The sequence below is a fragment of the Neolamprologus multifasciatus genome, chromosome 18 (genome assembly GCF_963576455.1).
Source record: "Neolamprologus multifasciatus chromosome 18, fNeoMul1.2, whole genome shotgun sequence".
Lineage (NCBI taxonomy): Eukaryota > Metazoa > Chordata > Actinopteri > Cichliformes > Cichlidae > Neolamprologus > Neolamprologus multifasciatus.
This window is the reverse complement of record NC_140456.1, coordinates 9058894-9074455: the sequence shown is the minus strand read 5'-3', so window position 1 is coordinate 9074455 and position 15562 is coordinate 9058894. Positions and strand designations below refer to the sequence as shown.

General features: G+C 39.7%; 1 protein-coding gene across 1 annotated transcript in view; it reads right to left on the bottom strand.

Annotated features, from left to right (window-relative positions):
* lig1 (ligase I, DNA, ATP-dependent) overlaps positions 1 to 15562 on the bottom strand; it is a 70979-nt gene that overhangs the window by 38892 nt on the left and 16525 nt on the right. Inside the window, exons 9-18 of the mRNA XM_085141476.1 lie at positions 14980 to 15036; positions 13859 to 13917; positions 11611 to 11724; positions 11292 to 11458; positions 10805 to 10881; positions 9717 to 9808; positions 7304 to 7403; positions 6987 to 7072; positions 5970 to 6085; positions 2241 to 2336 (exon numbers count right to left, since the gene is read on the bottom strand). Coding sequence (XP_084997602.1) covers positions 2241 to 2336; positions 5970 to 6085; positions 6987 to 7072; positions 7304 to 7403; positions 9717 to 9808; positions 10805 to 10881; positions 11292 to 11458; positions 11611 to 11724; positions 13859 to 13917; positions 14980 to 15036 — 964 coding nt within the window. The remainder of the gene's footprint in view (positions 1 to 2240; positions 2337 to 5969; positions 6086 to 6986; positions 7073 to 7303; positions 7404 to 9716; positions 9809 to 10804; positions 10882 to 11291; positions 11459 to 11610; positions 11725 to 13858; positions 13918 to 14979; positions 15037 to 15562) is intronic.

Below are 15562 nucleotides of genomic sequence, written 5' to 3'. Positions count from 1 at the left end.
TGTGGAAGTGGAGGTTATGCACACCAGCTTTTTTCCTACACTGTGTTCAGACCATAGACTGTGGAGGGTAAAGGCAATGTGACATCAGCCATTGGTTTTGGCTCGACATTCTTAAAACCTTAACTTTAGCATCGTGGACACCGTCATGCTACATTTCTGGAGTTAGAAGCTGTATCCTTGGACCAGATGGGGACACCAGCCAGATATGTTAGCGAGCTTTTACCATGAAGTGCAGAAATGCAATGCAGACAAGCACGTCTGCTTGTTAGACCTATGGAACAAACTAATAAGGAATTTGACTCCGGAAGCACAAACGTCTTCAATATTGTGGACAACAAAGCAAGCCATACTATTAGTCAGACAAACCACTGAAAATGTTTTAAGAAGCATAAACAGCATGAACGTAATGGAGATGGTCAAACTCAGTTACTCAAATGAGCTTAATTGAAGCTGAGCAACAATTTTACTACCCCACTGTATCAACTTCAAAAATACTAATGGCTGCTGGTGTTGACCCTCAGGCTCCTAGTAAATGCATCTATGGTAGAAATGTGAAAAGCCTAAAAGTTTTTCTGAAAAGTTGCCCTCTGACCATGAAATATAGGTCGATGTCGCTGCGATTTGGGTAGATGGAACTATTGTATCAATTTTAAAATCCAACGTCACCTAATTCTTGAGTAATCATGATAACAAACGTGGGTGTCCACACCACCCACGAGGTGGAGTGATGATGAAATTCAGCTTTCTGTGGCTGAAGGGTTAAAAACCTCTTTAGGTCCAGTTTTTTCTCCTCTAGAGAAAACAAATTTGGATTCTATCAGCAAAATAATAAAGAATAAGATATTATCATTGATAAATGTTATAAATATCTTCTTATAGATAAAATGTAGAAGTGAAACTAAACTCAAGCAGCACAGATTTAGTCGGGGATGAACTCAGAGAGGCATTTAAAAACAAAACACAGCTGCACATAAAGAGCCAATCAGTTTAACACAAGACACTGATTAGATTTGGGGGGTGCTTATTTCCTGATGATATGTTCACAGGTTGGAACAATTAACGGCTGACTGTACTGACGTCCGGAGGGAACATGACCTCTGTGAACCATCATGAGTCATACACTGGAAAATTAGTTGCATGTTTGACCTGCAACTGCAACCTTCAGGTCTGCAGCTTCACATTCTCCCCTTGAAGTCAACAAAATACATCTAGGATCTAATTAATGACAACCTTGACACCACAAAATACCTTGCAACATGAGGAAACAAAGTGTGAACTCTACAAAAGGTCAAGTCTGACCTGCAAACTAAAATACTTGAACTGAAATTTACCAAAATTATGACATGATGTGATTCTTTTGCTTTCTTGCTACGGTGTTGTGTTGCCATTTTTTTCCCTGAATTTGTTGTGAGAAACACCACCTGTTTCCACTAACAAGCTCTAGTAATTAATAACGTCTTAATAAATTCTTGCACAGGAACCCATTAGAAATACACGTCTATTCTGAGAATTCATCTGATTCGATAATCTGCTCTAATTAGCACAGACCAGATGGGAATTTATTTTAATGTCAATGACGTTTCAATAATAGCTGTGCATCCAACAAAAGGCTTAAAAACAAAATAAATGAGAGCAGCGTGCAAACTGATGTAGATTCATTTGGTACTTGACTGCAGTTCCTTACTACAGCAGAAAAACACACTCAGCAGGCACTGAAGCAGTGAGCACGCTCAGATAACCTCAGGCCAAGTGCCAAAGTTTCAGGTAGTGTTGCTCTTTTTCTCACTCCCCACTCAAGCAGATCCTCACTAATTTGGCAAACCTTCCCACGGCTGAAATTTAAAGGTAAAACTGCAACAACGTGTGTTTTTGACATCCATTAGAGAGATGACAAGCTGGTTAAAATTCCCATCCTGAGTGGACAACTCAGTAGATTTAAAACAAAAAGAGAAATCTAATGGCCAGCAGCAGCTCTCGATGATTGCAGGGAGAGTAAGGACAGGAAAGAACAAATAAACTGAACAGGGGTTACCAACTGTGACAAATCTAAGGCAGAAAAGAGAAGTATGCGCATGGAAACGAGACAGATGAAAGATAGGCGAGAAGAAGAACCAAAGTGACGAGGCAGTGAGCAGGATAAATGCGTTCAGCTGTTATCCGCTACGCTGTAAAAGGCCTCATTTGACAATCACACTCTCCTCTCTCCCAAAGGGCTGAGCTGCGGTGTCGAAGTGTTTTACCTTGGGAATGCGGGAGATGATATCTGGGTATTTGCTGGTGTTGTCTTCCTGGTTGCGGCTGAATATTCGAACCTCGCCACTCTCCAAAATGTGAATCTGTAGAGGAAAACAAAAAAGTCACAATAACAGCATGATTTATGTGTTGGTTAAAACATGTAAAATTACAACAACAACAACAAAAAGAGACTTGACGTTGCATTCAGATACAGATGGATCGACTTGTAAAGAATTCATGGACCTCAAGGAGGAAGAACAACAGCTATTGTTATTAACAACTAACCACAGGAGATGCATGTGTAGGTGGAATTCGTTACCGGCTCTTATTATGCCAAGATAACAGTATAATAGTTTAAGTGTCAGATAGGACAAACGTATTCGGGCAAAAATAAATTCATAACTTATGTTGTTTAACAGGATATTAAAAGGAAAACATTTAGTCTACACATGAAGTGCCTGCTACATTTATCCTTCTTTATGCAGAAGATACATTTAAAATCTCTTGTGCAAAAGTGTTCTGACTGGCACAGGCAGCTCACTAAATACACAAAAATAGACACGATAACATTCACAGTCAGCTTTTACCGATTCCAAATCATTTAAAATTACCTTCAATTCATTTAGTAAGACCAGCTCACCAAGCTTTAGTTGATATTACTTAAAATTCAAATGCTCCTTTTGCCCAATTAAGTGGGAGCTTTGGGGACAGAATGAAGAAATAAGTCCTGGGAATGAAGAGAGCAACTACCCACACAGTAAGATTATGAAATCATGCAAGCATTATCAATACATACATGCACACAGGATGGATTCCTGACCAATTAGCACCAGTTTTCTGTCGATCTATTCCGGTAATCGGCTCAGTCTTCCAGACTAATGACTATCTTTATGTAAATATGTATTCTGAAGGAACATACAGCTGACAACATTTATGATCACTCAGAGGAGAAGGTTTTTCCTACCTAGCGTAGGGGTGATCATTAAACTGAGGCCTCAACAATTAGTCTCCCAATTATTTTCTAGATTAATGGATTAACTGTCAGGTCACCGAAATGACCAAATGAGCAAGTAAATGGCAGAAAATCACAAGACAGCTACGCTGACACATAATGTTTTTCAGCAGTCAATCTCATGCAAAAGGATAAACACCTTAGCTTAATCAATACAGCTGTCTACATATGCAACATAATGGCTTGTGTTTTACTTTTACTATTGCGTTGTGCTTCATATACAAAACTACGGTAATTGTGTATTAGGCTCTTAATTCTTCCAATACACGGGTCATCTGCAGGTCACTGCATAATGTGCATAAACACATCTTATGTGGAAAAAGTTAGCAGCTGCTCCTCTGCTAATGCAAGACAGTCTAGTTTGATTCAAGTGTCACGTAAAACAAAGAAAAAAAGATGATGCAGAGGAAATATATTAAGTTGTAGCTTTATATTTATATTTTACTGATTCAGTTCAAAATATTCTTCATTTATTTTATCCTTTGTTTAGGTGCAGCCGCTCAGTTAATCCAGCGTATGAAACAAGATGTTTTAGCTCGTCTCCCTTTAAGCCAGCTTTCTTCTGGGGCTCCTGTACTCTCAGCTATAGCTGTGTGCCTGATATGAGATATAGGGAGATCCGCTAACATCAAACAGAGTCAAAAGTAGACTAAACTGTTTGAGATAGAGCATTTAGAAGAATCTGAAGCCTGAGCTTTAGGCTCACAGGGATTACTTGTGCATACACTGTGCTCATTATTTGAAAATATGTCCATGTTTAACATGAAAATCTAACAGTGTAACAGTATGCATATTTCAGAAAATAAGGAAAAGCCTAATAGTTCCCCTTTAAGAAACTAATGCTACATTCCATTTGAAGTACAAAGTCACAAATTCTGACTTCCCAGTCAGACCTTTTAGCTGGAACGCTGGGTAAAGTTGGCCTTGAGGTGGCAGTAGCGTGCATAAACATGGAGTAAAACTGTAGAACATTTCATCTGTACTAGTACCGCTTTGCATTTGTGACTAAATAAGCCATACACAGAGTACAGACCAGGCTGTATCCATGAGTATACTGCTGCTGTGTTGTTAAACACGCCAAATAAAGATAAATAAAAAGCCTTTGTTGTACTACTGGGCGACTGCTGAATGCCTCTAACATCCTAGGGAGCAAAACACTGCCTGTTTTTCCGACTGGTACTAGTACCAAGGGAAATGAACCACAGTGGGTTTACCATTTCAGCTGGAAAATCTGTTCTGGTAATTAACTTATTTTCACTGCATTTGCCAATCGGCAAACTGAGTTAGTCCAGTGACAGACAAGATCTTAACGCAGGTGAGAGACAAAAACTGTTGCTCCTTATATCTTGAAGTTTCCCATACTGTGTCGAGTGCAATGACAACAAATAAGCCATTGTTACACACACACACTGTTGGGTCAGCTCATCGTCAGTCTGATCTCTCACTCTCTCTGTATAAATGTTCCCTTTGGGTTTTCTGTCTTGTGTGCAGGTGTAGTCTGTTCTCTTTTCAAGTGTATGTGGGGCCATGTGTGGCTTAACTCACATGCTTTCAAGTTACCCACTCAACAGTCACTTTTTCGATACGGTCATTTAGCTTTTCAAATAGAAACATCTATTGCATGTCTGTTCACACTGACATTATGAGCTTCAGATAAATTTAGAGATTCAAACTCAAAATAATATTTCACAAACTAATTGAAACTTTCGCTCATTAATACTCAGAGATATGAACATTAGCACAACAACTGTCTACTTTTTTGCCCTTGTGACGTCTCTTCTATTCAGCTCATTTCTTTTCTAACCATTACATGTGTTTAACCCCCATTTTTCGAATTAACTACCTAGAATATCTGCAGATTTTGTCTATTTTTTAACCTTCAGACAGGGACATCTAATTATTTTGCTCATTTACAGTTTTTTTTTTCTTCAGCTGTCATACAGAGCAATGCTGACTTTCTGTTGGCTGCAATATCTGACCACACAATCATTTGCATACACACAAACACACTCACACACACACAGAAGGTTGAGTAGTGAATCGTGAGTCCCCCTGCTGGCCATTTAAGGTAAAGTCCACTGCAGTGAGGCCAGAGAAAAGAGGAGGACGTCATACGGCTTGCTCGCCGGCTCGCTCCCTCTTCGCATCCAATTCCTCTGTTTCTGTTTCTCCCTCTTGCTCTCCTCATCTTTCTTCTTCTCAATTCAACTCAGTTCAAAGGCACTTTATTGGCATGACTGTCCAAAATTAACAATACAGCTGGAGGGGTTTACACTACAATTTCTCTCTTGCTGCGTTTCTGTACGTCTCCCTCGAAATTTCCACATACCCTCTTTTCTCTCCTGTTGTGGTTTGGACTCCCTTTTTCTCTGATCTCTCTTGTCTTCTCTGTCTCTACCTTCTTGCCTCATGTCTCTTCATCTCCCCCCTTCCACCACCTCCACCTCCTCCTCCCCTCTAGCCCACAGTGGCAGAAGTAGCTCAGTCTACCCACAGGCCCAAGGAATAAGCAGCACTACTATTTATCTTAAAAGAATAGGCACAGGCACACGTATACACACTGTCAAGTGAACAGGCAGTGAGAGTCACAGAACAGCAATACTTCATACTCAAAAGAACACAGCCAAAAGCTATATGCATGCAAAATTCAGCAGGCATATGTCTGGTGCCAAATGCAAGAAAAACAAACAGTTGCACTCTGTCACTTTGCACAAACACAGACCTGTGCACGCTCCCCGTCGTATTTGTACTCGCAGGTGAACGCTGCCTCGTCAAACTTCTTCATCACTTCGCCAACACCCTTAGTTGGGTGAGCCAACATGGGTCTCAGTGGTACACCTGGAAGAAAAAGGGTGAATAGTGGGAGAACTGGAGTAAGTAAACGGCTAAAAAACGGCTAAAAACAACCAGACGAAGAATGGCAAATTAAGTTTCCATTCATTTGCCATTTTTTCTGGTTCTTGTGTAGAGAAAAACTAACGCCAGGAGGGCTAGTGCAAACAGAGCTTCAGGTTCCAAGAATCTCGTATCCTTTTGCAACAAAAAATTTAAATAAAACAAACCAAGAAAATGTGAAACTGGCTTCAACAACACATTCCCACATGACACATCAGCATCACACCCACAACTGTTTCTGTGACAAAACCACAGTCGAAATTAGTTTGTTTGTACTCCCATTTGGCCTCAATATTAACGTTCTGACTCACATTCCCTTGGGGTGTGCTGCTAAGTTAAGCTTCAAAAGCAGCAGACATAGCATGATATAATGAAAATATACCAAACAAATTCCTTTAATTGCAGCTTACAGAGCAAGAAGCCCAATATGAAAGGGCTGCAACATTTTGTCCAAATTGGCTGGTGTTATGCAAACACTCACCAGCTCCTTTAACTATCTCACATTTCAGAACAATACAGGCCCCTGAAGAACAATTATTTACCTGCCAAAATAGCAGCTAGATTGCTCTAACTGACCAACAACGGCCAATTTAGTTTCCCAATTTAGTATCGTTCAGATGGTGGCTTGTATTAATTTCCTACGTTGGTGCCAAGTCTCCTTATCACAAATAGCCTGACAAGAGTATAATTGGGACCTAATCCTTAGTTTAGGGTATCTTCTATCTTTCTGTGATAAATGACTTAACTAAAATAACTGACTCACCTCCACTGAATGGATCAATAAACACACACCAATCACTGCTTTGGATCTTACAACCTTTCTGCCTCTTGACTGGTTGCTTACCTGGAGTGAGCTTGCAGTGATTGGGCAGCTGGTCTATGCCCTCTTTTAGCAAAACGGGGATCAGAACGTCGTAATTGGGCATCTCGCTGTATGGGAGAGAGCAGGGCAGCGAGTTAGACATGAGACAGGGTGATTGGAAAGAATCCCCCACCTCACCTCACCTCCCAAAAAAAAAGAGAAGAAAAAAATCAATATGTTCAAAAAAGAAATGTGAGGGAGAATGAGGGACGGGACTTAAAGGGGGCGATGAGGCATTGAGGTGGTGCCGAGGAGAGAGTGCAAATTGAAACAAGGGTGTTTGTTGAGGCTTCAGTTACCAGTAAGTCTGTTTGAGAATGAGACTCTTCTCTTCAATCCACGCCCGCCTGCTCTCAGCACTCATTCCCTTCCCTGCGTCGATCACAGCGGGAGGAAAACCTATAAGGAAAGAGGGGGGGAGGGGGGGGGGGTAAAAATGCATTTCAAACAGATCTTTGCAAGTGTTTGAACATTTGTATGACCTAACATTTGTTGGATGAGAGTTCAGAAGCACTTCAAAGGCCAGGAAATATACAAGACTTGCAGCAATTACTTGAGTATTGCTGCACTTCACTTTTATTCATTTATTTATTTATTTAGCTCAACAATGAACAGTGAAGACTGGATTTAATTCCCACTGTGAAGTCCAAATTAATTATATTGTTTCCCAGTTTAAAATTAATAATTATGATACATTTAAACTATGACTGAATAATAATTTATTAAGTTAAATTATTCATCACCATGATCCTCTTCAGCCCAACAAATAATTTGCTCTGAGTTGACCTGCCTGATTAAATAATGGCGAAATAAATAAATAAAAATGTTAAGAAAAACATTTCCAGACCAGGCCACAGATCAATGCAAATTTCCCCTATGAGCCTCTGGTCTAATTGACTCTTATTAAAGCACACCTCCAGCCGTGACTAAGCAACTCATTTTAATAAGTCTAGTGTTAGTAAGAGTGCTGAAAGTAGGTGGTAAAGCGAGGCAGTCAAAACTTTCTTCGTAAAGAGATGAATTTAGCAACAGATCAGGTCAGAAAACGTGTTAAATATATCAAATCCACAGATGATGTACACTGCTCTTTCAAGCTGAAGCTGATCTATGACTGCTCTAATTCATGTAAAGACTATTTTAACGCTGATTTAATGACTAGCCTAAAAATAAAGCACATCATTACTTGCTCTAACACTCCACCTCCTCCTCCATCGTTGTCACCTCCAAGTTAGGATTCAGATTCAACTTTTACAAAGAATAATTGGATCGTACCACCAGAAATCTAATGATTTTAACCATTTCAAGTATGCAAAGTTCACCGTGTGAGAAAATATATGAATTTGAAATATACATTGATCTGAAGTTTGCATGAGACTCAAACAATCAGAACTAAGCCCTTTTGCAAATTCCCAAAACTACCGGGCCAAAAGTTGGAATTGTGTACATCAGTGGCTTTAAGAAGCTACCACAACAAAAATATCAAATGATTTGCAGATTCAACCCCCAGAATCCGCCTGCCGTGATCTTCTTCCCACTAAAATCACTCAAGTTCTGCTGCATAATGCTATTTAACGACTGGTTCCCAAATCTGCCGAAATGTTGGCTGGTTCTTGAAAGGGACGGGAGAAGAAATGGCTCAACAACAGCTTATCGTTGGTGGAAACATGTACTTGATCACAGTGTAAGACACATCTACCAATTTGATTGTGCTTTGATCCATCCATAATCTCCTCCTCCACCTCCCAATCTGTGTTTTGTTTTGTTTTTTCAGTGCAGAGAAGTTTATTATGAACTATGCCTAAAGCTTTCAAAATGCAAGTAAGGCACAGAGGGATGACATACTTCATATCTTATTCTTTTTCCCCCCTAGTTTAGTAGCAATGCAACAACTCCCGAATCATTTGCTGCACAAACTGAAAAGCCTGCAGCTTGATACTGAACAATCTGACAAGGACTGGCAATCGGGATTCTATTAGCCCCAACAGTGTGGCACAGTAAACTCGTTTGGTTTCGCAATTCAAGTAGAAATCATTTCAATATTTAGTCCTTTCACTGTTAACCTCCCTTCTCTCCTTTTCTTGAGTTTGGTGTAACGCACAGAGTGATGATTTACATCAGAAGGTACTCGGCTATGTAACAAATTCGTTTATAAATTAAAACAACCAGTTAACCAAAGCTCTGTACACATCATAGGGCAAGAAACCTTTGAATATGTGCAACAGAGCAAGAAAAAAAAAATAGGATTTGAAAAACTCATATGACCAATTAGTAAAATTAAATAAAATTAAAATTTTATGCCAAATATTAGCATAAGCCAGAACGAAAGTGAAACATGGATGTCTTTAATTTTTTATTAAGTGTCAATAGAGGGAAGTAAGGGAAGGACAGAGGGAGGTAAGGCACTGAATTGTAAAATGTCAGAGTATGCAAGAGATTTCAAGCCACCACCACACTGACTGTAAAACAGCTGGATTCAGGTGAGATGCAGAGACGGAGTAAAAGAAGTTCTGATTTTGAAAAGTCTGTACAAGATTTGGCAGCCACTTAAACCAAAAGTTCACTAGGAAAGGATCTTTTCATGGTGAGTGCTCACAGCACGAATGACTGAAACAGAAAAAAGCTTTCTTTCTTCTTCTTTCATATACTTATGGAAACCTGGCTGCTGTTTTAAAAAAAAAACAACAAAAAAAAGAACTTTTCCTTTAAAATTACCTTGTCCAGGTGGGGTCAGGCAGACAGCTTGGCTCAGTGCAGAGAGCACACTTTGCTCAGCAAGACCAATCCTCAGCTTTCCAGCCAGAGACCTGTCCATCACAACCAAAAGTTCAACAGCAGTCAGAAGACACACCTATTTGCAAGTCAAGTCAGTTATTTGCACCTTGAACAACACCTGCAAACAGAGATTGAAAATAAAACATAATAATAAAATATAATAATAATAATTATAATAAAATATAAAGGATGCAGCCTTGACTTGAGTTTTTCCCCCTTTTTCTATTTTAACCAGACCTCAGGAGTTAGCAGTGAACCTGACTGAGAAAGCCAGACGTAATGCAAACTTAATTATTTCAAATTATCAAAAAAAAAAAAGGCAGTTACAATTTTGTCTGTTCACCTGGATCAAGAAACGCGTTGGTCAACAAGCTCCATCTAGAAGAATCTTTCTGTAGGTGAACCAGTGGCAGGTTTCTCACCCGGTTGGCTTTTGGCAGCACACCGCTAAGAGGTCACTTGATTGCCTACTCACCTTTGCCCTAACTGTGCTATCAAGTCCTCCCACCCCTACTCCTCTTTTTACTGTCTGCACATAAAGACATTGCAAGAGGGAAGTTCCCAAGCCCCCATTTATTTTTCCTATGTGCATTATATTCAGTTATAATACTAAAGGATGTAATGTTAAAGGAAAATTCTTCTTTATGAATAATCAAGTTAAATAATCCAAGATTTCACTTAATAATAACACTAATGGACGTTGATTGTGATGGTTTTCTGCCATAACCATACAGTCACACTCTGCTTTACTGTAGATAGGATCTAGTGATTGAGAGAGAATTAGGGCAATATTGCTAAAAGCTCCTTTTTGCAACCATTAGAAAGAATGCAGGTCTAAAAGATTTCTACTTCTGCAGTATTTTTCAGACTCCAAGGCTACATTCATCTTTTATATACATGTACACAGAGGGTTATGGAGTTATTATGCATTTCTGCGTCTATAAATGTGCAGACGCCCATGTATGCCTGTGGTCACACGTGCAGCCAAGGCTGTGTGTGCATGTGTGTGAGAGAGAGTCTTATTTTACCTGACTATGTAGCGGGCCTCTGAAAAGCGGCATGCCACAAAGAGGCCTTTGATGATGTCGATTTTCTTATTCATGGCCTGAGGCAGGCGGGAGGAAATTGAGATTCACAGAAGAAGAGCGAGAAGAGACAGAATGCAAAAAGACTGAGGTCACCAGCGAGTACAAACTCCATGTTCAATACAGAGGAAAAAAATAAAAATAAAAAATGACCCAGCAGCAACCATGAAGGGAAAAGCAACTAATTGGACAAGAGAATCAAGGCAGGTAACAACTTATTCAAAATGTGGAAAATTAACCTTGCCCCTCTGAACCAGACAAATAAACTATTAATTTCTTGTTCGATACACACATTAACATTCGATATGTCACATTAACATTTCCTTCCTTTTTTCCCGTCCATGACCTCAATACTGAGAGGCAAATAGAGCGAAAATAATATTTTCCCAAGACTGCTCTCCTCTAATGAAAATGTTATTCTGTGGCTCACCGAGTTCCCACTCATGCTGGCAATTTCCTTCAATTTCCTGAACACGCCCCCTGCTGTCAGACTGGCCGGCTGAAACATCATGCGCTGGTTGCTACGGGAGCTCTCGGCCACTAGGCCCAAATCTCCTTTCTCCTGTGCCTCTGCTTTGATTTTGTCCAATTGTCGCCCTGGAAACAAGAGTGAAACGGTAAATAGCAGCAGCCTCGCTGGCTGATGAGCTTCAGAAAAGGGTGGCATCAGCAGTTAGGCTGGGAATGCACAAGCAAGTGTTTGGGTGCAGCAGAGTGCTTCCACATGTTCGTGTGTGTGCGCTTATTACCAGTGGCTTGAGCAACAGCTTTCATCAGCACAGTCTCGCCAACACCAAGCTCCATCCCTAGATAGGCAGGACCGAGTTGGTTCAGACACAGATACACGCAGCAGAGCAGGTCATCTAGGAAGGAGAACACATATGAAGGCTTTATTATACTCCAAACACAGCAGCGCACACACACACCTCCAGACAAGTCTGCAAAGAGAAGCACATACACACAAATAAAAACAGATACCACCAAAAACGGCACAGTAAACCCACATACAGACACGCAAACTCAGGCACATGGATAGACACACTCAAGCAGCGACTCAAATACACAACCACACTCTGAGACAACAGCAGGCGGCACAAGTGTGGGCACTCAAAACTCTTGACGCACAAATGAACACCCACAAAATCACATTCAAATACATACAGATAGGCAACACAAGACTAAGGGGTTTCCACCAGAAAAGTTGTTGACTGTGGCAGCTTTGGCTTCAACCAGCAATCTTTCCTTCCTCCCCAGAGTCCCCTGTTCTGGGTGCTGGTTGGATTTGTTATAAAAATGTATCAGGTATCTTTTTTTATTTTTTAAGGGTTGGCAAGTATGACAAATTCCCTGGATGGAGTTTCCACCAACTACTGGCATGACTAGACTGGATGTAGAATTTCTTGTGGTTCATTTATCGGGCATCAAACTTGGTAGAATTGCAGCTGAAAGTTTTTAGTAATATTAGCATCACTGATATGTGTAATTGTTTTGCTTTTTTTAAATTCTCTTATTTACAGTATACATTATGTGGCAGAAAATCTGTCAATATTAAGAGTTTTTTAAGTCATTCTTGACAGAACAAGCCAAAGTTCTCTGAAATGTGTTTCGCCCACAAAGGCCAAAAGTCATGAATTTTTTAATATCTTTTTGGCTTTTACTGATTTAATTTGGCAAAAAAAGGATAAAAATTCCAGGTAGAAGTTTCAAACAACAGCTTTGGGCTTAAGGGGTTAATATAGTACACTCCACCAGTTGTAACCCTACTTTTTTGGGACAGACACAACAGCAGAGCTACATACTGCAGATCTAGATCTACACACACATAATGGATGAGAGAAAAGAGAGAGACATGCTTTCAGGCTGCACCACTGAGAGAGCACTGAATCACATTTAACAGGTTTTTTCAGCATACAGGAATTTCTTGTTTACCAAATGGTCAAAAATAAGAGGAAAGTGCAGAGACTCACTGCTTTTACTTTATGTAATCATAAAGGCTCATTCATAGCCAATAAAACCTTGGCATACAAGTATGACTAATTACGCCTACCATAGCCACTAATGGCTCAGTCACACTAAAGTAAAAATATCTATGTATCTATCTATTCATATTTCTATATCTATCTATATTTCTCTCTCTCTCTATTTATCTATGCGAATCTCTCTCTTTCAGTTTAAATTTAACCAATTCCTAATAGTTGCAGTGACTAACTTCTAGCAAACCACTTTCAATTGCAATTGCTTGCACAAGTTGCCTGGTCAGAGGCCACCTGTTTCCAAACAACTGTAGTCCGACACAGATTGACGGCAATCACTAACAGACAAATAACTGCGATCCCAATTTATAAATGCAGATAAATTGCCAATATATTCCAATGAATCTGAGCTTGCGCCAGTCAGCCCAACTCCTTCAGTAAGGAGCTTGACTCAACTGGTTGCCAACTAGTTGTACGCTGGTTATATCCCTACATTCTTAAAGCATCTCTATGTGATGAGGAATTTCTGAATTTTTGCTTTAAATTTCTGAGGCGCTGGGTGGACTCTAAATATAAATTTATTTGTACACAGACAGCAACAAATTTGTGATTTTCACCAACCTACGGCATTTAATTGCTATAGTGTCACAAAAAGATTACATGTAATCGCAAACTTTTCCCCATCCGAGCTCATTGAATTGTTTCTATTTGGACAAAAGTGGTCAGCATAACAGTAGGCTAATTAGCTACCTCAGCTCATTTAATGCCTGCAGCTTTTGTATTGCTGTATGACTGTATTGCTGAGGCCTGACACAAACACTATTATATTCACAATGAAACACAGGTAGAACAACAAACACAAACACCATCAGATTCCCACATTCTCATACACACATCGCCCGACGTCCTCCCACTTTTGTGTGCAACCTGGCGTCAACATCATCTCCTTGATAGAGCGGCTGGCAGCCAGCTGCCTGTATAGGTACATCAGCATGCATTATGGCACAGATAAAATAGCATTTACCTGGGGAGAGCAGCAGCACAGAGCGAAACAGGTTTGACAGTGTCTCGATGTTTCTCAGCCTAGGAAATGACAACAGGATTGCTTTTAGACAGGGAAGACGAGTTAAACGAATTTTAAGGCCATCCCGTAAATACTGGTAGGTGGGAAATGAGATTAGTCTGGAGGTTTTAATCAGAAATAGGGGCTTGGGAGGCAGATGAAGAGTTCACTTATGAAACACTATACATCAGTTTCAGATAATAACATGTCATTGCAAGGAGATTTGTCATTCAATATCCTTTAAAGATAAAGATGTTTTCAACTAGCAGCAAGATACAAAGGTTACAAATCATTATTTAAAATGTAGGGTTTCTAAAAATAACATGCAATTTCTTGTTGGGTTTTTTTTTTTTGCTGGTTTACACCAACCCAGGTTTACAAAACAAAAGATGGAAACTAAGGTGGGGAAACGTAGACTTATATTCTGTCAGGTATAGTTACAATACTGGCTTTAATATTAAACGCGACCACCCCTCTGAGCAGCCTGACGTCTAAAAGCTGAGACTGTTTTTTTCCCCACTCTTGTATGACGGCCAATATGCTCACATCAGGCATGAGCACATAAGCTGCTAACCTGCTGTTCAAACCTTCTGTTTACAAGAATCAGCCAATTAAAAGAAACGAGGCTTAAATGAAGGGTGGCCTTTAAGAGAGGGGCTAAAATGATTGTTTTAGACGGCGCAAACTGAGGAGCAGCACCGCAGCTCGTTATGAGGCAAATAAGGATTATTTTAACTACTTTAGTAAAACATAAGAATAAAAATATGCAGCTGGATGAGAGCATAATAACTCCACATTACAATATATTTGAGCAATCCTAGAAGGTGACCCATTTTAAAATTTCTTCATGTTCCCAACACAACCAGTGAATTATTCAAATTTTCTCACTTTTCCTGACTGGCGAGCACTTAACTAATTTAGTTCCAGAAATTCCCAGCTGAACCTGAATGGTAATTTTATGAAGAAAAAGAAACTCAGTAGCACGTGTGTGTGCTTTGCAAGACTTGCAATCATTTTCTTACTAATGATGTTCAACTCATTCTGGCATTTAAAAGAAAAATTTCCCCCATTGGGAAACTTACCTGCCAGAGTCCTCTTCAATCCTCTCAAAGGTGCGAGCCACTGCCAAGTAGGGCACTCTGGAGAGTGATGAACACATAGTTAGCAGGCAAAGCATCAACACGGACAGATTTTCACCCTCGCGGCGCTGAGCTGACTCGGCTATTCAGAGCGACTAGCAATTAATGCCACAGTAGAATAAGCTTTGATTCAAGGTTATCAAAAACCGCACAAAAATGACAGCAAGGAGGGCGAAGGTGACAACGCCATGTGGAGAAAAGTGTGTCGTTACAATTAGTTTGACAGAGAAATATGGTGGGAAGTGCAATTTTTTTATATATATATATATATATATATATATATATATATATATTTTAATCTTTATAATTTTTTGCATATATTCTGGATATAAAGCTACTATATCCTAATGTGTTTTTAATCCTTACCACGAAGCTCTGACATTCAAACTGTTTATTCAATTTCAGAAAAGAACAATTTAATTCAGAGGCTGATATTTAGCTTTAAGAAGCAGCAGACTTTACCTGCACACGGCTTAAAGCAGGTTAAAACAATCTGTACAGCAGTCAACCTGAGAATAAGCCGAGC